This window comes from Cupressus sempervirens, chromosome 3 (assembly GCF_028749045.1).
Source record: "Cupressus sempervirens isolate cs-2001-9-10 chromosome 3, ASM2874904v1, whole genome shotgun sequence".
NCBI classification, from domain to species: domain Eukaryota; kingdom Viridiplantae; phylum Streptophyta; class Pinopsida; order Cupressales; family Cupressaceae; genus Cupressus; species Cupressus sempervirens.
Window position 1 is genome coordinate 204,391,146 of NC_143120.1, and position 26,621 is coordinate 204,417,766.

Consider the following 26,621-nt stretch of genomic DNA (forward strand, 5'->3'; position numbering starts at 1 on the left):
GAAAGTGAAGAACAACCCGTGGTCAACGCAATATCGTCTGAACCAATATGGGGAGGAGATGAAGATGATTCTGGGGATGAAGATCAGAATGCTGATTATTATTACAGAGGCTCTAACCAACAGCGATGTACTCAACAAATCTTTTCAGATGAAGAAGATAATCCTACTCTTCGTAGATTAACACCAGAAGAAAGAAGAGCTTATACTATTGCAGTAGTTGAGCACGCTAAACATACATACCAAAGAAGGAACAAAGATAATAATACTGACCTAGGAACTCCTGCTGGTATATTTGTAAGGAATCAGCAGCATATTGAAACATCTAAGAAGCCTGAGAATCAAGCTCAAACCAAACAGAAGGAAGGTAACCAAACTTATAGAATGACCAAGCAACCAATTGTGCAAACTCATGGTAAGAAAATATCCGATTGTCATAGTTTTATGAGTCATGCTTTATCTCAATTAAAGATTACTGTGCCACTAATGGATATGATGAAATTTGCTGATTACAGGCATGAAACGGTGAAGATATTGTCTAATGTGCAAGATATTAACAATAAGGATGATGATAAGAGTAATGAAGAAACGCCCATTGTATATCTAGGAACAACATTAAATAAAAGGGCAAATCAAGTAGATCCATTCTATTTAACATTGTTGATAAATAATAAATTGGTAAAAAATTGTATGATTGATTCTGGCGCAGCAGTCAATATTATGTCTGCTGATGTAATGAAGGAAGTAGGACTAAAAGTTGATACCCCTTATGGGAGGTGTTATGCCATGGACAACAGATCTGTACCTGTAGTTGGAGTAATTAAAAATATTGAATTTCGTTTTCCATCATTTCCACATATATCATACAGAACTGACATTACAGTAGTTGAAATATCAGCAAATTATGGTATGTTGTTATCTAGGCAATGGTCAAATTTGGTTGGAGGTCACGTGCAGTTAGATATGTCTTATGCTACTATTCCTGTCGGAGGCAAGGAAATACGAATCGAAAGGGAACCCCAATCGTATTATTTGGTTGAAGACTACATTTTGGATCCCGAAGTCAACTTTTGTCATTCGGACATGGACAACTTTCAAGTAAGCATAACCAAACCTACTTCTAAGATTGTTGATCCAATTTCAATTTATGCAAAAGAAGATTATAATGATATTTGGCAAATGTTTTTTGATGGCGCTTGTAGTAAAGAAGGAAATGGGGCTGGTATTATTTTTATTTCACCGTCAGGTAAAATTTTTAAATTTTCTTTTTTACTAAACTTTGAATGTACTAATAACATTGCTGAATATGAGGCATTAATTATTGGTCTTGAGATCGCAAAAGCTTATGGGATTAAACTTCTTACTGTCTCAGGTGATTCGGATTTAATTGTTTCACAGATTAGGCATAAATTTTCAACTAGGAACCCTAGGTTAAAACAATACCGAAATTATGTGTGGGATTTGCTAGAAATTTTTGATGCCTTTTCAATTAAATGGGTTGATAGGTCAATTAATTACCTAGCTGATATAATGGCTAACATGGCTATTAGGCAAATAGATATCCCTTTTGATGAGGTCATTCAGGTGGAAATGAAAAATCGACCTTCGATACCAGACAATGTGCAAAATTGGCAAGTTTTCGAAGATGACAAGGATATTATTAAATTTTTAACTTGTCAAGAAGATTATGAAAATCAATTCATTGATTGGAATGGGTGTGTAGAGGAGAAAGATGATAAGGAAACATTGTTTGGAAAAGAAATAGTGCAATTGAAAACAAATAAAATACCAAAGGGTTTAGTCGCTTTAGAACAAATTTTTGATGAAAAGGAAAGTCCAAAAAACAGCAAATCTACTAAGATCCAAAATGAAATTGAGGAAATAAATTTAGGAAGTGAAAGTTCTCCCAAAAGGATTTACATAGGAAAGAAATTGTCATCAAAAATAAGGGCTGACTTAATTGCTTTGTTGAGAAAATATAGGCACGTCTTTGCTTGGAGTTATGATGAGCTTAAAGCATATAGGGAAGATTTGTTTCAGCATGAAATACCTCTAAAACCTGATGCCAAACCATTTAGACAAAGACAACGTCCTATAAATCCAACCTTAGCTCCAAAAATGAAGGATGAACTCATCAAATTAAGAGATGCTGGAATTATAAAACCTATAAGGCACTCCACGTGGGTTTCGAATTTAGTCCCAGTTAGAAAGAAGAATGGAGACATACGGTTATGTATAGATTTTAGAAACTTGAATATATCTTCCCTTAAAGACAATTATGCATTACCTAACATGGAGATTTTATTACAAAAGGTAACCGGAAATGAATTACTATCTATGATGGATGGATTCTCGGGTTATAATCAAGTCAAAGTAAAGGAATCCGAACAATACAAGACTGCTTTTACCACACCCTGGGGTACCTATGTCTATGCTAGGATGCCTTTTGGGTTAACAAATGCAGGGGCTACCTTTCAAAGGGCAATGGATGTTGCTTTCGATGGATTGATTGACTTGATCATGGTTGTCTACCAAGATGACCTTACTGCTTATTCAAAGAAAGCAGATGACCATTGTAAGCATTTAGAAAAGATCTTCATAAGGGCTCTTGAATTTGGAATCTCCTTGAATCCTAAAAAATGTCAATTTGGGGTGACTGAAGGGAAATTGTTGGGTCATATCGTCTCCAAGGATGGGGTTAGAATTGACCCCGAACGGGTAGCAGCCATTGATAACATTCAGATACCTAAAACAACTAAGGGAATCCAATCTTTCTTTGGGCAAATAAATTTTGTGAGAAGGTTCGTCTCTAATTTTGCTGAAATTGTTAAACCTATTTCTAAGATGCTTAAGAAGGGTGCTAAAATTGCTTGGGATAACGAAGCTGTAGGGGTTTCGAGGCATGAGTAGAATGTATGCACGTTTGGGTGAAGGATGCCATCTGTGCAGATAATGGTGAAAGTGCTCACATAATGTTGAGCGATTCAGAATGCAGTGCGAATATCAATGGTAGAGGCAAGCGTTGGAGTTTATCGGCATGGATGGAAATGTCCATATTCGAATTTTGATGATTTAATTAGCAGGCAGGCAGTTGTGAAATATTAGTGTTTTAATAAAAATTTATTACAATGGGCGGTTAGTTGTTAGTTTTGAATAGCTATGTTATTAAAACATGACTTTTCAAAGAGACGTAACCTTTCAAAGTATGACTCTTCGTAGTCTATATATATGTGAAATGTAAATCAAGTAAGATATCATAAAAAGGGAGGAATTGGTCATTATTGAGCAAAAATGTATTGAAATTTTTATCTTCTAAAGGAGAAATTAGAGTTACGAACTAAGCAGAGAGAATTGTAAATTTTCTGAGCATTAATTCAAGCATTGTGTGGTTCGAACTGTGCTGAATAGAGCATCAGAAAGTTGAGTGTCTTCAGCACGATTTGTCCAGCAATTAAATCAGTAAGAAATTCTATTTATTTTAGAGTTGAAAATATATAGAACTCGTCCTTTATGGTTTTATTGTCCATTTGTTTCTAATTTATCAATTTGATAAGTACATTAAATTGTTTGCTGTTATTCAGATTTGATCAATACAAATAGTGCAGGATATAATTTCAATCCCATTGTTTGTAGCTATTGTGTCCGCATAATGGTTAAACCATAATAGACTAGTCTGAATACGTTACAGTGTGACAATTTGTGGCATTAAGTTGATTAAGTTATTGACAAATACTTTATCATCAATACTATAAAGTTGTATGTAAGTAATATATGTTTGACTCTATCACCCAATTAGAATTCAACACTGATCATAAACTTGCTCATTAATTTTGAATCTAATGCTGGCGTATCTCTATCCTTTTTCTTTGAAGATCTGATTTCATATAGTAATTTGTTTTAACTTTTCTATTTTCAGCATACAACTCTCATAAATAATCAAAGTCTGAAGTTATTAATCGCAATTAGAAGTCTTCCTTGATGCTTGCCAATTGAGGAGTCTATTTGATTTCAATAATCTGCTATAAATCATCTTGGAATTGAGTTTTGCCATCCAGGATTTAGGTAAACAGGCCTTGGTCCAGCAGAACCAAAAGCGCAGAGGATTGAAGTCAATCCTGTCAAGTTGGCCAAAATCAGTTAGATACCCAGCATCGAGCAGGCAAGGCTCGTAGGTTTCTAACCAGTGATTTTGATTACCAACAAACCTTGCATAGGAGAAATAATAATATTGCTACCATTTAGTTTCATCAAGACCTTATTTCTCCTCACTCGATCATATTCGTTGAGCTTCAAGTTATATTTTTGTGTAATATCCTTTTGAAGATGTGGGAACTTAACTTTTGTGAGTAGCTTATATTGTTAGAAGGATCTCCCACTTGGACTTATATTGAAAGACTCTTAATGTTCAATTTTTTTCACAGCCTGCGCTCTTTGCGTTGGAGCAAGCATAAACCTTAATAAAGGACATTTCAAATCTTCAAATTTTGAATGAGTGTACATTTGCTAACATGAGATACTTTCAAGTTCTGCCATCTTTCCCTAACATTTCCAGAGTTGCACTCTATGCGTGATAAGAGCTTGCTTGTGGATTTTTCTATTTTGAACTTTCTTGCACATGGGTCGATTCACGTTGGGGTGCGATTTGAGCATCATGGAAGATTTTTTTTCTTTTCATTTCTCTACATTTCTTGAGCAAAGTGGAAACACATTGGAGTGCATTTTTTGTGCCGTTGTGGACTTATTTTTCTTGGCAACATTTTTTGACTATGCTCTTTTCATGCTTGAGCACGTTTATTTCAGTTCCCTTATTTCTTGACTGTGTGTTTTAGACAAAGTGACAGTTTTTTATATTTTTAAAAAATTTTCTTCATTATACTAGAATCGCACTGAAATGCATTTGGTCTTCCTTTATAGACTTGGACACTTTGTTATCTCCCATAGTTAGACTTTGTATTCTGGGGTTCTTTGGTTTCCAAAGTTGATGGTTTCCTTCACCATATGCTAAGGCATGATTGAAACCACGATCAATGTGCATTTGAGGGCATTGGATAGATTATCCTCCAAAACTCTCCCTTCTTTGTTTGCTTTCAAGGGTATTTTAACAACCATGGTCATCTTTCCCTTACTCATATCATTCTCAATACAATGCATTCAGCATTTTGATATTGGAAGTGGACATTTGAAGTCTTCCCATGGACTCATTCTTCTGAGTAAGTCCTCCAGATGCTAAGTTTTGCACTTGAGCGCATGTTTGCATCTATGGAGGACAATACCTCCTTTTGAATGCTTCCTTCAATATCTTATTTTGAACGTAATTTCCAATTACTCACAAACTAATATTTATTGTTTCCTTTGTTCATTGAAATATCTCTTTTTCGACTTAGTAGCATGTGTGGTGGGTGTGTTCTGGAATGCATTGTACTCTTTCATTTTGAAACAGTTCTTTCATCGCTTGGTATTTGAAACAAAATCCATGATCAATGGTTTTAACGACTCATGCTTTCTTAGCATTTCATGATTCTTTATTTTCAACACAACTGAGTGTATGTGCAGATTGTTGAGAAAATCCTGTAGCGCTGACAAGGCCCTAGGTGTGATTTAGTATCTTGTGTTGCTTTTTTTTATTGCAACATTCCTGCATATTTGTTGAAATGCGCTTGGTGCACTTAGAGTCTGCGATTGTTTTTTACCGTATTTGGCAATCCTCAATGCTTTGGATGGGACTTGGGAGCTTTTTGTATGTGTGAGTTCTTGTGCTATTTCAGGGATCACTAATTGATTTCCTTATGCATTTTATGCTCAAAATGCCTTTCACCATATACAACTTGTGTTTGAATGTGCATGACTCAATGAAGAGTGAGAATTCTCCTTTGGTGAAATTAGCTCTTACCTTTGTGTGAGTCTCCATAGATGACGACCTCTTTTTTGCAATGAACCTATGGCAACTTCATACCAATAATCAAAGGGTTACATTACTACGATATGAGGATTTCAAGGATTCATTGCACATAATGAGTTCTCTCTACTTTTGAATCTCTTCTACTTCTCATCGTTCCTTGGCTGTAATGGGAGAGCTGTGTGAGGACTAATTTTCTTCTTTGACTGTACTATTTTAGCGTTCATGGTGCATTCCCAGCCACATGGTGGAATACAACTTCCTTCACTTTCATAAAATCGAGCCCAAGCGTGATTTGTAGCAATAGGCCAGGAATTTCCTTTTAATTTTGAGATTCCTTGACTCAATCATTTATGTGTTTGAGGATTATTCACTTTCCAAATTTCCTTGACGAGCGTTGAAACGCACTTGGGTGCGATTTGGGAGTTTTAGCATAATTTTTTTGGTTTGAAAATTTCCTTTATTTTGCCATTTCCGTGTTGGGCACTTTGGAGGAGAGGTGTTGGAAAATTTCTCCTTTATACCAGTCCTTCGTTTTATTCAAAACATGTTGGACTAATTATGATAGACCTATGGGCGAGCACTATTTTGGCACAGTATGGGAACTTGGTTACTACAATCACCTCCTTGGTCATGCCTACAAATATCAACTTAGAAGATGCTTACCCATGTTGATTGTGAATGATCGGGATTGTAGTGTAATCCCCCTTTAGGCTTGACTTAAGGCTTGTAGTGGGTTTTCAATACCTTGCACTCTGAAATTTGGTGTATTTGTTGCTCTTAAATGTGGATTCTTCAAGTCCTGAACTATTTCCATGGCATAATGAAATTGGCCCTCAAGATCATTTCATTTATAGAACTTTCAGCCCCCTCTTATTTTGATTAAACCCTTAACCACATTCCAATTATCCGATACCCTCTGACTCAGATGAATTGGGCCCTTACAAGAGGTTTTGGGAATCTCCGACCAATGCTTCATTCAAATTCATAAGTTTGAATGGGAAATACTCGAAAAGTAGAGACTTTATTTGCAAGGAAAGAACTCAAGATTTTGGACCTGATTTAAAACACCACATCCCACTAAAACAAGAGGAGCTTCCAAAGACTGGAACTAGAGCTACTGAGAGAACGCAACCCAAAACATACCAAGAGGACAAAAAGAGATAGGGGTCCCATCTATCTTTGATGGGCGATTGTGAAAATGTGACAACAATGTCCAAGGCTAAAATTAGAGGTGCAAGAGAATTACAAAAAACATAAACAAAAAAACCTCTCTTCATTTGGTTTACATAAATTTTCACTACCCTATCTCACTTCACTTCTCAGATATGATTTCTACTTTCTCATATAGTTCGGACTTTGCATACCTATCAAAATTACCCCAAACTGGCCCAAGATCTCACTCATTGTTGAATTGAATGGTGGGCAAAAATCTGAGATAGGCGAGGATTTTGAATCTTTAAGGGTTGGTGGATTCTGCCCTACCTTGAGAATTATTCCTTAGGTTTCTTGCTACCTTAGATTTAGTAATTTTTTTCTCTTTCAATGCCCCTTCAAGCCTAAAGTGTGGATCCTCCTAGATTTGCCTTTTCATTTCCGTATCCCTATACTTAGTCAACTTTTAGCTTTCCTTAAGCTTCCACTAGGTGGAATTGCAAGGGCTGTCTCATTTATTGGTCATACGTGATCTGACTTGAGCACTATCACCTCTAATCATCCTTGCTCGAATTGAAGCTTAGGACCCGAAGACTCAAAATTGTTTCTATCTAAGACCCTAGAGACTAACTAAGAGTGATCACTCCTCTTGGTAAACAAAAAAAATGAGGGCATTCCCATTTGCAATGGTGCAATGGTGTGAAAACTTGACAACTCTCAATCTTGTCCTATGCCTTGGTGTAGTCTCTTCATTTTCCCAATGGTTTGAGTATCAAGTGGTGTCATTGGAGATGCAAGAAGGGGGTCAAAGTGGTGGCCAGGCTATGAAGCCTCGAGTAGGTTGAAATTTCGAATTGGTTTGGGCTCCTTGAGCCCTAAGGAGGTCTTAATACACACCTGCCTTGGGCTTAGCCTAAGGGTCAAAATCTTGTAAGTATTTACCCTCAAACTTGAACATGCTCTTACCTTGACCTTCAAATTTGTAATTTGATTGCCCTTAGCAAGTTGATTTCTCAATTTCTTCACTTGCAACTCTAGACCAAAGGATTACAATTTAATTTTCCTTATTAAACTCAAACTTGTCTTCTTTTTTGCTTAGATTTCCATTTTTCTCACATCAAATCTCTTGGCACTTTAAAGGTTCTAATTGGAACCTTCCTTCTCTTTACACTATACTTCATCCTTTCAAAGATTAACACTCAAGTCCCTATTTGCCTCCTAGTTTATTTTCTTTCCATCCTTTAACTAAGGCTTGTTCAAATCATGGAGGGGCTAAGTATTAGATGCTTTGATCTAACCGTCCTCTATGACGTTGACTCTCAAATGAACAAAGGGATGGCATCTAAGGCTTCTCAAACCTAGCTTGAGGGCTTGAAGACTTCGAAATTGCCACCAAATTAAGGTTACTTGAGACAACTACCCTATAGCAAAAAGAGGGAGTCCTTATTTGCAATGGGGTGATGGTGGGAAAACCTCAACACATCTGTTGGATGGTTGAGGGACACTTGGGCATACTTGAGACATTTTGACATCACTATGCCATTCTTGACATCCTCATAACGGTGGCAGTTTAGTGGAGGAACATCCCCATTCCCGTTTGGCATCCTTGGGGTGTCCTTGTCCCCAAAACGACATGAAAAAGGGGGGTTCCAAATACAATATCATAATTAACATGTATCTCTTACAATGATAATCTCTGTCAGTTATGGATACATCCTCTTAAATATAATGGAAGGGTAAACCCTAATGAAGACATGCTCAACTATTAATATAATTAATTAGACTAATTATTCATATGCCCAATATAAATAATTTAGAAGATCTGTGCCATATGTTGGCATCTCTATCCATCCAAATACCTTATAATATCATATTCCTAGTTGCATAACAAATTAGCACTACTTGTGACCCCGTTTGTGAGGTCCTACTATTGCGACATCATATGTGTTATCCTTACTCGTGCAATAATTGAAGTTAGAGACTTGAACCTACAACCATTGTTTATGTATTTCAATGGTTTAATCATTCAATCTACACCTCATGGTGTTTTTAACTACTATTTTTGTTCTTGCTTTATTCTCCAAACAATGACTTAAGCATTACTTGAGAGGCTTCTCATTGTGGCCTAAAATGTCCGACAAATGCCATTTGATGTGGTAAATGCATGTATTGCATACAAGGCCAAAATAATTGCATTTTACTTTGTTTGTATTAGGGATAGGTATATAATATATCCATATAAAATGTCTCATGTAGCATGTTGGCCAAATTTAAACAAGAATTAATGTGTAAGGTTTTAAACATTTATCACTCAATAGGAAATCTCTATTGCTTGAACCTTATCCCTCATCCCTTTAGATATACCCATCTCTTTGAGAAGACAAACTACCATATACACCACAATTCCCTATATACTCGAAAGTATGCAGAAGAGTGATGGTGCAAAAGAGCCATACTTAATATATCAAACCTTTTGATATAGCTTGTGATACATGAAAATAGAATGGCAGAAGAAAGTAGAGTGGCATTGAAAGAGATCTATTGATGCTATTCGAGGCTTAGATGTCAAAGTATCACCCTCACTTGCCTTATAGGGAATCTAGCTTAGCCAATAATGATAGATCACCATAAGAAGAAATAGAGAGAGGAGAGATAAGAATATTTGAAGAACATATCTGCAAGCCAACATTTCTGCAATCTCCTCAACCCTCAATTTCTATAGCCTTCAAACATGCCTTAAGATCATTTACTTCTTGGGATATGAGAGGGTAGTCTTGTGACATGTTTTTGATACACTACGAAGGGGCTCAAGAACTAGGAATACATAATATTTTAGATACCTTGAAATATTTTTAGGGTAGAGTGTTGTGGATTTTATTTTGACTTAATATGCCTTAGTCCTAATTTCAAACCTTGAAAAACTTAAGGTTTAGTGTTAGTGTTACGATACATCAAAGCTTAAAACCAAGTCCTAAACCCTAATTTTTTGGTTTAGAGTTAGGTCATGTGTTCTAAATCCAAAAAAGCCAAAATCAACTCCTCAACTTGGAAAAGAATTCCAGGAGTTGGAGTAGTGTGCACTTACTAAGAGAAGAAAAGCCTAATCCTTACCCTCTATAGGGTATAATGTTTGAGTGTACTTATAGAAAATCCTAAGAATAATTCTAAGCAACAACTTTTTTCAACATTTAGGTTTAGGTTATGGCATACTAATAAAATTAAAAAACTCTATCCCCAAATCATGTAAAGTAACCAAAGTTTTATTGAAGGTTTAGTGATAGAGGTAGGGTGTGGTAAAAATAATATTATGGCCTAAGCCTAAAGCAAAATTGTCTTTTGTAAAATATAAAAAGAAAATTTTAAACCCTAAATTCAAACCTTAAAAAAATAATGGCTTAACATTAGGGTTAGGCTGCAGTACAAACTAAAGCAAAGCTTAGAAATTAATTTCAATTATATAATAAAAATCAACCCTTACCAAAGGCTGAAAATATGGGTAGATTCATAGAATATGCAAAGTTGTTTTGATTTGATGGAAAAAACCAAGTTTGCATGATCCAATGTTGTTTTATTTGAAATTCAGTTTAAAAAATGCTGTCAAAATTTTGAAAGTTGAAATCAGAATTAGAAAAAAGTAGAAACTTTGTTGATTTTTTTGGCATTAACATCATCATGATCATTAAAATTTGTTATTTCTGCTTCTTTGGTTCATACTAGTACTGTCACCGTAAGTGAAATTGGATCCCATATGTCTCGTAAATTTCTTGGAAATAGCCATATAAAAACATAGTAATAATTTCCGTCTTTGGGTGTTGCAGAAATGGATGAGAGACTCATAATTACTTTTAAAAATTAAAATACTAGGATCATAGAAATTGAAAAATTTGAGTAATACAAGTGTATCTAATTGAGTTGTTTCATTGTTGGAGTAAACCTAGAAGAATACACAAAATATGAGTAAACCTAGAAGAATACACAAAATATATACATTGTTGGAAAGCTATTTTTTAAATGAGTGCTCAACAAGTAAATTTGTGGTTTAGAGGTGCTGAGTTTTTGGTGGGTTGTTACAAAGAAAGTCAGTGATTTCTCGCTGAAACTCGGTGACTACTTACTGAAGTTCATTGAGTCTATGAAAAGAACTTGTTAGACATTGAACAATCCTCTGGAAAAGATGTGTTGAAAATTAGGCCTTTCTAAAAACTGTGAAATAGTGTGCACCATGAAGGTCTATGTGGTTTTGAAGGTCTTAATTTGGGTTTGGTGGAGTTTTTGCTTCTTAACCTCACCTTGTATTGTAAATTTGTAATAGAGGGTGCACTATTGGTGTTGCATAAGGACCTTGTGGCAGGCACTGCCTCCCAACCTTGCTTTGTGTGCTACTCTTACAGCCTAGTGAGTGGCCTTACCTGTGAACTCTGCTGTGGCCTTACTTGGCAGAAATGGAACAATCGTCTGTGGAAAAGACATGTTGAAAATTCAGCATTTTTAAAAATCTGTGAAAATAATGTGCACCATGAAGGTCTTTGCATTTGGTGGTGGGGATTTTGCTCCTTAGCCTCACTTTGTATTGCTATCGAGGATGCACTATTGGTGTTGCCCTAGGACCTTGTGAATGGCTCTACTCCTCAACCTTGCTGGGTGTCAGCTCTTAGACCACTCATGGAATTAGGTCATTGCAGATGACACGTCCTACTCCATTTCTAAAATCCCACAAAATAATAAAAATATCCAAATGATGCTCCTATAATTGCTTCATTAAATCAAACTATGAAACATACAGGGTTTGATTTCTCCACATTGAGGCAAGGCAGGCTTATGAGGTATTCTATGCACCAAAAGCTTTGCTAGTATTGAAGTAGGCATTGGGATGGAAGTCCCTGGGTAGATGTGCTTGCATCCTCTTCTTGGAACTAATATTGTTTAGAGGTTCTTCTATGCTTTGTGGGTCTCCATGCGTTGTGAATTTTGTTTGATGGACATGAGAAATGGTCAGAAAAGATTTATGTAAATTATTTCTTGTGGATGATTTGTATCTTATGGTTAAAATCTCTCAAAATTTAAAATAGTAAAATATGCTGGATCATGATAATTTGACATGATAATAATTTTTAGACAAGACAGTTGTATAAGGCATTTGATGCAGCAGAACCTTTGCCATGTCAGAAGCAGGCTTTGGAGTGAGTCCTTGGGTTGATGTGTTAGCATTCTCCTCCTCTTGAGTACCAACATTGGTTGGATATGTTTTTTTTCTTTTTAGGCCCCCTTGCATTCTGACCTTTGCTGATGATCGTGAGTCACAGAACATATAAGAAATGGCAAAATTGATGCAAATTTGTTATTGCAGCTGAATTGTGTTGCGTGGTTGAAATCCTAAAAGACTACAGATATTTAAATGTGTGAAAAAATCAACTATTGCAGTCACTGATTATTAATCTCCTATCACAAACGATTATTAAACTGCTGAAAATAAATTCCCAGCTAATATCGAAAAATAACACAACTGCAATTTCGCTTATAATACGGAAAGAAATGAACAACACAATGAACACAATATTTTCGGACAAATTGTCCCTGGAAAAACCCCTAAGGGAAAACCAGTTCTACAGATGAGGAATTATATTAAACTTCAGCAAATCAAGAGATACAAAATTCCTTGCCTCTCACTGGCAGAACTCCGACAACCTCCTAATTTCTTCCGCTGATATTCCCCACTGCTATCCCCACGCTAACACTGCGCCCTTGCTAACACTGCAAGATTGTTTGCTAACATTGCAAACTGCTTCTTCAAAGCTTCTTCCTTTGCTCTCCAAATGCCCCCTAGACCCCTTTTTATACTACTCTCGTTGGTAAACCAACGACCGAGATTAAATCAAACCAACGGCTGAGATTAAGACAACTCAACAGCCAATAATAGAATTGGTTGCAAGGTGTCCAAAAGGGAATCTCTAAAATTAGTAAATAATAACCATTTACTAATTCTTGGCAAGTGGACAAACAGCTGTCCAAACTACCCATAAATAGTGCTGCTATACATAGATAAGGACGAACAGCTGTCCAAGCTACTCATAAATACAACTGCTATTTCCGGGTCAGAAATAACAGCTGTCCAACTAACAATAATTAACAAAATGTTGATTATCACTCAAGAATCTGCTTTTGTATTTATTCCTATGACACCTTTTTCATGATTGGTTTGGTGTTTCCTGAAGATGCCGAGGTAGTGAAGTACCATGAAGTCCTCAAGGCATTGTTATTTTTATGTTCCGCAAGCAAGTAGCCTGTTATAGTGAATCCTAGAGGCGGTGTTGGATAAATCATCCAACAGCAAGAGGCATCAATTACATGAAGCTTTTGATCCCAAGAGGCATTATTATTTGTGAAATTCTATTCTCGACTGGACATTGATATGTCATTATATCTCCTAGGCATGTGATAGTGATGTATTGCTATCGATAAAGTCCTTAGTTCATGGAAGTCATTGAGTCCCTCAAGCTTTAGAATTTTAATATTATTGGTTTTATGCTACACAATGGAGACAAGATGGTCAGACTCCTCATATAGTGTTATTTTAAAGAGTAAGTGTCATGGGACACAACTTTGGATGCTGTGTGGTGACGGTTTCCCTCTGTACTAGATCTATTATATTTTCATTCTTGAGTGTTAGTTGTTTTGTATCTTTCCTCATTTGCAGGTATTTGGGTGAGTAGGATACAGCTTGTCATTATTTGCTATCATTGAGGGTGCCAAGGGTGAACATAGAGAAGTCTATCGCTTTTGGATTTCTGTTAAGACTTTTGATACAAATTTCCAAACACTTGTTCCAAAGGATTCCATTCTTGATGTTATATGAATGTGCTACTGAGCTGGTCCACACTTCTTCAAGCAACATAGAGGGCATTCATCTCAGTAGTATCATCTTAGCAGGCTCTGCATTCTCACTCACTAATCTCTAAGATAGCTGGTTGCCTTCCTTGTAGTTTACTGACCACTATTGTGGTTTAGGCGAATGATGTTATTGCGATGGGTCATAGAGTTGCATGTGTTTGGTGCTAGCTAGATTTTCTATACTTTTAGATATTGTTTTGTTGTCATTTGCAACTTGCAATGCTTGTATCAGAATACATGTTCAAGTGTTCCTGTGCATCAACATAGTTAAATAATTTGATGTATTCTTTTATTCTGATTTATTTATTTCAAATCTTCTTTTATCCCAATGAACATGAATAATATTCACATTTATTTGGTATGTTCAGGCTGTGGAACTTCAGATGAATATGAAGGAGACAATGCAAGCTGTGGACTTGGAGAAGCAAAACCATAATATTACCAGAATGGAAGCACTTGCACGAGTGGCTACACTAGAGGTTTTGCTCTTTACTTAAGACGTGTGTTGTGGTTTGTTATTTCTGTCTAATCTGTCACATTCAAATTTCAGACCATCTAAACTGCAACGTTTTGACTGAAGCTGTGGTAATTGCAGACAGAAAATGCAGATCTTGCCATGTCCCTTGCTGCAGTACAACGGAATCTTGAACTAGAGGTATGCAATACTCCATTGTTTAATTGTAGAACTATCCTGGCATAACACAGTACTTGTATTTAATATTTTTCTTAGAATAACTGCATCATTACAATATGACTAAGACCACCATTATTATTCTATAGTGGAAAGAAACTAACAGGCTAATTGCATTTTATAATATCAAAGGGAGAAGAGTATTTAGGTGGCAACTCAACTCATTGAACTTTTTGGTCCTTGTCAATCCCTATCAAGATATCTTTCTTTTCTGTTGTTGGATCAAGGGGCAGTGTCGTTGACCCTTCTTGGGGGCCATTTAGGGGAACCGGGAAAGTGATATACCAATATATGGATTTGAATGTTCACTTGGTATATTGAATCCTTACTACATTAGAGGCATTTAAACTCAGAAACAGATTCCCTAGGTAAGGGCATATATTTTGAAGATGACTATGTACCTTTGAGATGAGGAGACTGGAATGATGTGTATTCTCAATGCAGGAGCTGTATTAATTAAGGACTTCGGCTTAGACATATGCATGATTATGCTGCAATATAGGGCCTCACCAACTTTTGGGGCACAATGTATGGATTATCTAGATTACATATCGAAAGGCTTAATGGTTTATGGATGCTAGAGCAGATCTGGGGTCCGTGTAATCAATGAAAACTAAGCTGACTAATGATGCAGACTAAATGAACTTTCTATATGACTAATTAATCAAAGTCAAGTTTTTCTGACTTTTAAAAGCAAGAAAACTACTTTGCAATTTGGGCAGTGGGCTCAGCTTGTATTTTGTATTGTAATTACAATTCCTAACAGGGTTGTGTGCTTGAATTGTCTGCAGATCTGGTTTAATCAATGAAAACTAAGTTGACTAATGATGCAAACTAAATGAACTTTCTAGATGACTAATCAATCAAAATCAAGTTTTCCTGACTTTTGAAAGCAAGAAAACAACTTCGCAATGTGTACTTGGTGTGCTTGAATTGTCTTGATGTAGGAAGGAGTGACAGTGGCTCTTAGATAGCTTGTATCTATCCATAGTATTGTGAGGTTGCTTGTCTTTCAATGCCATCTCAGTATCTTCGACTTGACAAGTGAAAGTTGGCCTCTAGTGTGAGAGGGCACTCTAAGAAGCTTAAAAGAAACCAGAGAGAGACCATGTGCTGGGCCTAAGAAGACTACTATTAATCCTTGATCAAGGCAGATGTTGATAGAAAATAATAGATGAATTATGTTGGTTAGTGAAGATTTATTTTTACTATATAACCCTTTTAAGGTGTTTCTAATAGAGAAATATTGACGAAGGTGGATATTGAAACAAACCGTTTGCTCAGCACTTGTGTGTTTAATAAGGATAATTGTTGATTGTAAATTGTTTTTTTAATGCATACTATATTTATGCTAAAGGGTGGGTTTAAGGACAAGTTTTTGAAAGGCAATAAGTTTCTTTTGGTGCATGGGCACCACATAAGAAAGTGTAACAACCATCTTCTCTACCCCTTAATTTCCCTATATTTTAACATTCAAAAATAAGTTATTTACATATTTACATGCACGGATGAACAGTTATGACAGATTAACTGATTTCCATGAAATGCCTTAAACAAAAGGAGATTTCCTTCATTTATTCAATTAAACTAAAGATTAAATTTCAGGAAAGAGAGAGATCTTTAAATAGCTGATACATTTAAATATTACTCCATATAACTGACAGGAAATAGATGCAACTGCAACATTTGTATCAGGCTAAAAATGCAGACCCATTCTGTCTTGTGCAAGTCTTGGCTTTGGCGGAGAGGAGAAGCATTGTTAGAGGCTTAACCACCCAACTATGGACCTAGTGTATCCCCCTCTTGCTCTCAACTGAGATTGGCCCTACTTTGCACGAGATAAGGCACAGGAACACCATCTCATCATGCCACTTGTAGAGTGTCTATCCATCCGACTGCAAGTTATCCCGACCTCTAGTGATCACAACAACATCATTTGCCACTATTCCTACCTTGGCCAGGGATTTAAATGGACACTATGCGCCCGATCACCCACCACCCGACTTGATAAATAAGACTACACCCAATTGCCCACCATGAGCTGACTCGATTTACAAGTTCAGTCTTAAGTTTCCTTGTCTAATGTTTAATTTGTTACTGGTCCAATCTCTTAATTTGCAAGTATATTCCCACAATCCATTGTTCACGGTCTACACCGTTCGTCTCGACCATACCCGGCCTTCCTCAATGATTTTTTATGTGATGTCCATTATTCATGGAATTTGCAGGCTGTTTATACATTAATAAGGTTCCCTGCCCATGAGGGATTTTATAATGACATCAAGAGTATAACATGGTTTTCAAAGAGTTCATTATTATACTTCAAAGGGCTCCCCTGCTTGTCTCGGAGGCATATGTAACTTAATGCCCCTGTACAAGGGCGTACAACTTATACAGATTTCCTTTTTTCAATTTTGGAAAATATAACCTCATTTGTATTAAAAGACTAGTTTAAAAAAACATGTCACAGCTCTGAGCTAGGCCAATGTATTCATTCCTCATCCATTTGTGCTTGGCCACTAGAATTCGTCGATGGTTTGCTCACATAGGCAAAAGAAATACAGACACAATGTTTGAATACCAACTGGCAGAGATTCAAGATATAAACTTACTTTGACATCAAACTGACAACTTGGTTATCATGCTATATGAATTTGAGAATTGAAAAGGAATAATAAAAGATATTTATAGGATACGACTTGACGGGCTGTTTATGCAAGCAATTTGTATCCTAAGATCCAAGCTGCGAGCTTCCAATGTCGAGCGTGTGCCCTATGATGGCACCACTTAATATGATGAAATTTTACTGAGATGAATATAGCAGACGTAAGTATAGAGTTACATGCGTATTTTTGTGAGCAAGCCTTTGAGTGGCTGCGATCTTGCTCTTAATAAAGCAATGCTCGGTTACAAGGGAATTATGCCCGAGGAGAGTTACGTGCATGAGAGAATTTGCAAGGTGGCGAGCATGAGTTACATTCTTGAATAAAAAATGCAAAGGGCCAAAATAATAAGGAATAGATGAGAGGTTGATAGACTTCATGCAATAATTTAATTTGACACAAGGAAAAAGGAAAAGAATAAAATCCTTTCCATGATTTATTATAATATTACCTGTAATATTTACACATGTTTGTATGTGTTATTTATACATATACATACATGTTATATTCAAATATATGTATTCTTACACATATGTTATATTTAAATATACACATACATACATATACATATATGTAACACGTACAAATGTACACAAATGCTATGTGTATAATCATAATAAATCATGTTTGACATCACAAGAAGTATTGCAGAGCATCCAAATTCTTATATCAAGGTAACAATTGGTTTTACTTTGTTTAATGTTCAAGTGAATATATATTTATGTATCTTTTTAGACTTGATGACCTAGTTAGCTCATGGTGGACACTTAGCATAATCTAGTTTTCCCAGCTTGCTTTCCCTTGACTATGGTGGTTTAGAGTCATACATGTTAGCTTAGTGGCATGTTGGTGCCCTCGTGCCCTATTCCCTCTCTACCAATGCTTCCCCCCATTGCTGCACTTCATGCTAAAGGAATTAACTTGGTGAAATCATACTTCAACATCATTCAAATGAAAATTAGTTATCATAGCTATTAACCATATCAACTAACTATTTTCCATTCATGTAATAGCTTATAATTAACCAACATTTTCCATTCCATATGACAAATAATGAATAACCAATATTCCCATTCATATGAACTCAAAATGAGTAACTAATTTAACTCAACATTTTCGGATTAGCTTGAAATATCAACGTCTAAGTAAATTTTCAAGAATTAACAAAATTAGCATGTAACATAAATCCTGGAAATGTGGAGAGCCCCTTTGGGGATGCCAAGAGTTACACATGGATGGTCCCGTGACTCTTGGGTTTCATGGCTTCGGGAAACCATTGTTGGTTTCTTGTTTGCTCCTTACTGGGATGCAAAGTGCTTTGGTTAGGGCTTGACATAAGTAGAGTGCATATTGTTATGACAAGATTTAGAGGCATGACATTGGATTTATGGTTATATGACATTGTAATAAGTCTCCATATGCTTTTGGACTGACTAGATGAAGGAGAGCAATACAACATTTATTGAGAAGATGTTCTTTGAGAGTGTGGGTCTTCTTTGAGGATAAGTTTTTTAGAGGTGCATATTGTGGGATTTAATAGTAGTGAAACATGGGCGCAAGGGTTACTTTGGGATGAGTTTTGGGTGCGGGAAAAAAAGGCCCAAATTTTGGAACGTCGGTTGGGGGGGGGGGGGGGGAGTGCATACTATACATATATAACATGAAATGCTAATTATGAAAATATGTTTTAATATAACTTACTAAATACAATATACTTGAACATAGCAGAATTGCAACACAAACAAGAACCATTGAACATAGTAACATTTAAACATACTAAGTTACATTTAAGCATTTGAATCATGTTCTAAACTTCTATCAAAGATTAAAAACTCATTGTTCAAATATGAAATATGATATATCATAAAGAAGATCATGATTAAAATGAGCAGAGTAGCATGATATGATATAAATTTATGTTGAATCATGATCAATATCAAAATGAGTAGAAAATGTCAAAATCTGAAATCATGTCAAAATGTAAGAATGAGAGGTCTCTAATCATTCCTCAAGTTAAGGTCCTCATCACTAGAACTATTGGACTCAAAATCCTCATTGTTAAGGTCCGCCAAAGGAACACCAACTAGCCTGACATCGACTTTTGCTGCAGTTTTGTCCTCATTGATCTGAACTGGATCCTTTGGCTCTACATCTCGTCATGCTACTGGACTCTACCCACGTGTCTTAATATCTGTGATACACAAGAAACTGTGTACAACAACTAGCTTCTCTGCTCTTTTAGATGTAAGTTTGTTCCTCTTAACAAAGTGAATGAAGCTATAAGTAGACCATTTCCTCTTTATAGCCAAGTAACTAGAAACTTGAGATAGCAAATAAATGGTCATTGTGAGAAAATCAGAAAACTATAACTCTAAATTTTATAAAATAATAAATATTAAAATTTAGAATTTTAAAAATTGAATAGGTTTTGAAGATGAGGAACTAAGAACGTGAGAAAGCAATCAGATGGCTAGTGTGGTAATCTTTGCCCCTGTGCAATCCATGACATTTCCATCACAATGTCAGATGTTTTTGTGCCATAGTTCTAATGTCCATCTTTGCCAAATCTCCTTTCTTCAAATCACCACAAGAATGAACAATCATGCTTCTTTCTCCTTGCTTGCTTGATCATGAGGGCCACAAGATCTTCCACCATAGGCTTCACATATCCATAATGATTCTTTATGCATACATTAAATGCATCATCTGAGAAGGTGTGCACTTAATCTTGATGATCAATCTCCCCAACTACAACAATATCTTTGCTGTGCAAATCCTGATAAAAATGACCGAATTTGAGGTGAACTCAAAATTGTTCCTTGTCCACCATTGTAATCTAATAGAAAAAAAGAATATTGGTTGACAATTGTGGAACACAAAGAACATAATTAAACCATGTTTCATAGACATAATTAAATGATATTAGTTCTTTTCCCACAAACATGCATAAATGCGTTATAGCCATCAGGATGTGTGATGATGAACAAGATTCAAATTAAGAGAACATATTTTGTGATGAAGCCATATTATGAGAAACACCAAAACCAAGTATCCACCTCTCAGACTTCAAATTTATAATTGCAAGAAGGCCTTGCCCTTTTGTTTCTTTGACTTTGAAAAAGAAGATGTTGTACCCCTTGACTTAGTTGAATGCAAATTGATTTGATTCTCCTTGGGAAGATGCTTAAACTCATCAATTTGTTTGAATAACATTGATGTTCATTATGCCTTGATTTCTTGCAATATGTACATTTGGGCTTCCTGTTCTTAAAGGACTCCCCTTGAAAGGGAGAGGATTCAAAACCTTTGTGCAACTTTGTTCTTTTTCTTCTTCTGTTTCATTTTAGGTTCCCAATTATTTTTGTACCTTAGACTCATTGTCACTAATGCTTGTGAGGTCCATTTGAATTAACATTGCTTATTCTTGGATTAGACAATTTGAAAAGTCAACGAAACTAGGTTCAATAAATGTAGCTTACATAGAAAGCTAATGGGTGTGAAAGATGAAAACAAATACCGAATACTAATTACCAATGTTGGATGAAACATTTAGAATCAATTGTAAGCTCTACTTATTTATTTTACAATTTTTTGGCTGGGTTCATAGTTGCTTAATCTTGGAGATAGTCTTGGATTTGGTGAAAACCTTTAGGATCAATATTTTTAAGATCATCGTCAATTTGATATCCCATAATGTTGTTACTTTTACCATATAATATTTCAAAAGCCTTTCAAGCCTCCTTAGGTGTTTTGTATGATTTAAGGTGAAAATGTAAATCAATAGAGATTAATGAACAAATGCATCCAATTTTTTTTTTTTTCACAATTGATCTCTATATTGTCTTTGCACTAACATTAGTAGGTTTGAAAATGTTTTCTTTTAGATATCCTAGATGATCTTTTCCTTGTTGAAGATTGTAGTTGCAATCGAGATCTTTATCTCTGTTTTTTAGAAATATGATTGTTATAATTGTTATGGTCATCTTCAATTGAAGAAGACAATTGTGATAATAATTGAGATAATATTAAAAATAGAGACGTGTCATGCGTCATGCGTAGCGGCATGCATTTGGAATATGAAGAGACTTGTTTTAGGAAATTGAAGAGACCTTTGGTTGTGATGAGAAGAGTCTCTTTATTTGTTATATATTGTATCAAATGAAAAACATTGTACGCTTGAACATTTTCTTTATCAATAAAACTGATATTTTTGTTGTGTGGTTGGGTTTTCCCTTTCAAGTGGAAGGGTTTTACCAGGGTAATCTTGTGTGTCTCTTGTATCTATTTTTGCTCTTATTGCTATTTATCTTTATTTCTGGGCTAAATTTAACGTAGTATCAGAGCTAGGTTCAGATAACAAAAAATAAGGGAGTCTTCGTGTTCGTTCTACTCTGAATGTATGTTTGGCTTCTGTTATTTCTCACCATAGTTTCAGAGTGTTGAATTCTGGTGTGCAAACTTTGTTTCATTAAAGTTTGATTATAATGGATGTGGAAAAAGGTTGTGGAACTCTGGCTTCATGCCTTTGAACATTTTGGCAAAAGATTTTTGGGTGCTATTCATTCAATGAGATGTTTTTTTTCTTGCTCTCTGTTAAATTTTTCTAGCAGACTGTGAAAGATTTCTCATCATTTTTGATCGCTTAAATTGCATTATCTGTAGTTCTCATTTCACATGTTTATTAATTAGTGGATCTCGTGTTCAATTTTTTTGTCAAAAGATTTGGCACGGGCAGACATTATTTTGGCAAAGTGAATACTCTGCGACCATGGAAATGGGTGAAGCCATTTTACCTTTGCCTGAAGCCTCTTCGAGGAAAGTCTATATAATCTCATTGCTTGTTTGGTGTCGATCAAGCTTGAAGACTCATGCTCATGCTAGTTGATCTCCTTTGGGTTAGGATCCTTTGTGTTTTCCCGACTTGGAAGTCTCAGCACCTTGTTTTGTTTATTCACAGAATGGACTGTTTCCATCTTATTGCTGCCACCTTATATTCTCATCAGTCATTGATGGTATAATTAATGTCGTGTATCACTTTCATCCGCTCATGTTACTTGTCCATTTATGTTATGAAGGTGTTGATAGTTCTTGGTAACCGTCGATCTCTTATCTTTCATGCAACCTCTTAGGTCTAATGCGTTGTGGAGTAGAAATAAATATTCATGCTTGCGTCCCCTTTTTTTTCTTTAGTTGGTTTAGTCGTATTTTCTATCGTGTGCTTTTGGTAAATGTATGGGTGTAACAACAAACTGTTCTTTTTCCTTTTCTTTATACCGTGGCTTCATGGTATCATAATTATTGATTGGACTCCTTATTATCAAATGGTGTTGGTATTACTGGAATCATGCCTATTCATTCTTAGCATACATTTTGTAATTAATCTCTGACAGTTTGGAGTTGTTTGCATGAAATTTTGTGTAATTTTGAAAGTGGAAAAATTGTTGTGTAACAGGGCTTTGGTTTATTCAATCAGGGTGCTCGCTTAGGCCATACAAGGTAGAGTAGAGCTGCGTGCAGCTTTTCGTGACAAACTTTTTTTGGGAATAACTTTGATCCGACAACTTCCTTCTCAACAAAAACTTGGAAACAATGTTTGTCGCTCGTTTGCAACATCATTGTTTATTGAACGTATTCCCGAATTCAACAAGAAGCCTCCCCAGGAGACCATTTTGCAAGATGGTTGCGACTACAAGCATTGGCTCATCGTTGTTGAGCTTCCCCAGGAAAACATGACCAGAGATGAAATCGTCGATCTCTATTTGAAGACTTTGGCCCAAGTTGTTGGAAGAAAATGCTCATGGGCTACTAAAATTGGGTGATCTTCTTTGATAATGTTAAAGTTTCAAGGCGTTGAATACTCAGTGATTGAGACAAGGCGATGAATTCTTAGTGACTGAGACAAGGTGATGAATTCTTGGCACAAAAATTCACAGAAATTCAACTTATCGAACTTTATTGCAGACATTGTTTAAGGACCTAAGCATTCCTTAACAAGTTATAAGCATCATTAATATTGTAGGTTGATTCTATCACTTCCTGAAAATCAATAACTACAAAAGAGGTGTAAGGAACGAAGGCCGTTCTAACTATCAAACACTAATTGCAGTGTTGTAATACACAAATTAAGAGCTATTATATCAATTTTGAGATTAGAGATAAGTATTATTGATAATGAATTGTTATCATATCACTGAGAATTATTTATGCTTTTAGCATTAATCTATATAATGGGTTGATTTTATGATCTCTCTTTGTTACAAGATGAAGTAATGAGATGAATATTGCTTTGCATTCAGAGGGAGATGTTTCAGCTGTAGAGGGAGGTTACATTAGCTATCTTATTATGGTGATCAAAGCCGTCCCTACTGAGAGGGAGTTTCTGTTGAGAGAGAATCTCAGTCATTGTACATCAACTATCTTATTCTGGTGTTATTCTTTCTTATTGATTATGAGTTCTTATTCGTGTGAAAAAAAGAGTTGTCAGGACAGCTATGATAACTCTTTCACTTACGAGGGAAATCATAGTGAATATCATGTAGAGAGAGTCCATTATGTCATCACGTTGAGTGAACCTTCCAGGCTTTGCATCAAAGTGTGACTGCTATACTAAAGATCTCTCTCTTGCTAAGAGGGAGTGTTGAAGATTGTAGCTGCGATAGAGATCTTTATCTCTATTTTTAGAAATATGACCGTTATAACTGTAACGGTCATCCTTAGTTGAAGATGACATTTGTGTTAATAATTGAGATAATATTAAATATAGAGACATGTGTCATGCGTAGAGGCATGCATGCATTTGGAATATGAAGAGATTTGTTTTGGGAAATTGAAGAAACCTTCGGTTCTGATGAGAAGAGTCTCTCTATTTGTTATATATTGTATCAAGCAAAAATAATTGTACGCTTGAACATTTTCTTTATCAATAAAAGTGATATATTTGTTATGTGGTTGGGTTTTTTCCTTTCAATTGGAAGGGTTTTCCTAGGATAATCCTGTGTCTCTTGTGTGTATTTCTGCTCTTCCTTATGGCTGTTTATCTTTATTTCTGGGCTAAATTTAACATTCCCATTTGAGAGTTCCATATTGATTGTTTCTATGAAACATGATTATATGGAGTTGGATATTCAATTTGATTCTACCATGTTGCAAGAATACACTTAAAAGTAATGAAAGCAATCAACCATTGTAAGGTTACGCTCCTGATTTCACTCAATACAGGATCCTGCCAACACTATATGATCTTAGCATTTTATGCTTGGTGTGATTAAATGGGCCACTTGTGAAAACAACAAAGTGGTCTTGATCTTAGTACATGCCAATGTTTGGGCTAAAATTGAAAGTACATTTTTTTCTATAAAATGATACACAACTGCAAATGACACGAAAAGTTAAGCAGTTCTAAAAGAAATGTACAATTTTTTTTACCATGGGAGTCCAAATGGAGGCCTTAAAATTCCTAAAATGAGAACTGCTTAGTAACACCTATGGGAATCTACAATCTCTATAAGAAATATATACCAACATCAAAAATCCTCTATGTGACTACACAACTTGTTAAATAATGCTCTAAATTAAAAAGATGCTTACAAAAAGGAACCTCTGTGGTTGAGAATAGTTTAGGTATACAAAAAACATAAATAGAGAGGGGGACAGGTTAAGGGAAGGGGTTGATGATGTCATGTTGACATCAACTTACATAGAAAATAGAAATTTTTCTAGGTGACAAATTACTCTTTTTGAAATCCAAAACCATTGTTTGGTGTATGAAACCATTGTTGATTGTTGAATACAATTTTTTTTTGGGAGGAAACTACCTTGAACCCATACACTTAATTTGAAGTACTCAAAATGGTTTTTGTTGGGCTAATTGCTAATGTCTCTAGGTTGTATCGGTCATTAATAGGCCGATCTTTTGGTGCAACGAGAACCACCACTCTAACAAGTGGTATTAGGGCTTGGTCACATGTTCAAATCTCCTTGGGTGATATTGAGGGAGGGATTGTTGGATTAGTTGCCAAAGTACTCCTTCGGGATTCGTGACATGGTTTAACAACCTTCTGTAAAGACTTGTGGTTGTATTGGTCATTATTAGGTCGATCTTTTGGCGCAACGACAACCACCAGTCTAACAATTTTGTGTAGACCAAGTTGCTATTTTGCATCAAGCTTCTCTTGGTGGTAGCTTATGTTGGTGTTTGTGGCCGACATGAGCGGAAGGCAACATGGGGCCTCTTGTAGGGCCCTAGGATAGGGTACTTAGCAATTGGAAGGGGTTGATGATGTCACGTTGACATCAATCTATGTAGAAAACAAGATTTTCCCTTGGAGGAGCATTCTTTTTACAATCCAAATCCATTTTTGGGTGTATGAAACTATTGTTGATTGTTGAGTACTATTGTTTCTGAGAGAAAACTTCCTTGAACCTGCACAAAAATGTTTTTCAGCACTCAGACTGCTTTTGAATATAGGAAGTGCTATTAGGCAGCAAGCTTCTTGTGATGGTGGCTTATGTTCGTGTTTTTGGTCGACATGGAGGGAAAGACAATGTGACACCTCTTACAAGGCCCATGACTTATTGTGTGGGTATAGGGTACTTAGCCTACAACTCATGGATATGCAAACTGCAAATTTTTAATTAAATCTTGAATTTTGAAACATTTAATAAAACACAAGATTTTTTAAATTTGTAATATGAATCTTGTACAAGTGCGAAGGATGATGCCAATGGAATATTTTGTGAAGATTATTACAGTATGATGCATAGGTTTAAAGCGGGGAAATCTTGCTCAAATTGCTTGGGGAAGGGGGATTTTGATGAAATGAAAGTCAATCCTAGGTTCTTGGGCCTTTTCTATGTGATGGAAGGGTTAGATTTGATCCAAAATGCTTTTACATTGTGGCTACGTTTTGAATTTGGCAACCACCTCCAATATTTAAATAATTGTACGTTTGGTTTCACTTGTCCAATTTGGACAAATCAAAAGGCTAAACTGATTTTCTTGGACATCTTGAACTCAATGGCGAGTTTAGATTTGGACCAGCATGCTGTAGAATGAACTACATCACAAATCCGCAAAGAGGAATCCACCTAAAATCTGGTATTTCTATCAAAATATTTTTGATTTTCTAGGTCATCATACGATGCTAGAGAAGAACATACTCAACTTTCAAGATCTATCTAGATTGCTCAATAAAGTGATTCGAGAAATGCTATTACCACATAAGAGTTGGTATAGAATTCTCTTTACCGCACAAGATTTGGCTGAAGATGTAGCTACCCAATATCTAGGAGCTTCAAAAGTAGGAGAGAGATCAAATATGAGAGAACATTG

The 26,621-nt window shown here is 35.7% G+C and overlaps 1 protein-coding gene across 1 annotated transcript in view; it reads left to right on the forward strand.

Annotated features, from left to right (window-relative positions):
• Positions 1 to 26,621, forward strand: part of GC2 (golgin Putative 2) — a 117,261-nt gene that overhangs the window by 34,371 nt on the left and 56,269 nt on the right. Inside the window, exons 3-4 of the mRNA XM_089819040.1 lie at positions 14,305 to 14,415; positions 14,532 to 14,591. Coding sequence (XP_089675166.1) covers positions 14,305 to 14,415; positions 14,532 to 14,591 — 171 coding nt within the window. The remainder of the gene's footprint in view (positions 1 to 14,304; positions 14,416 to 14,531; positions 14,592 to 26,621) is intronic.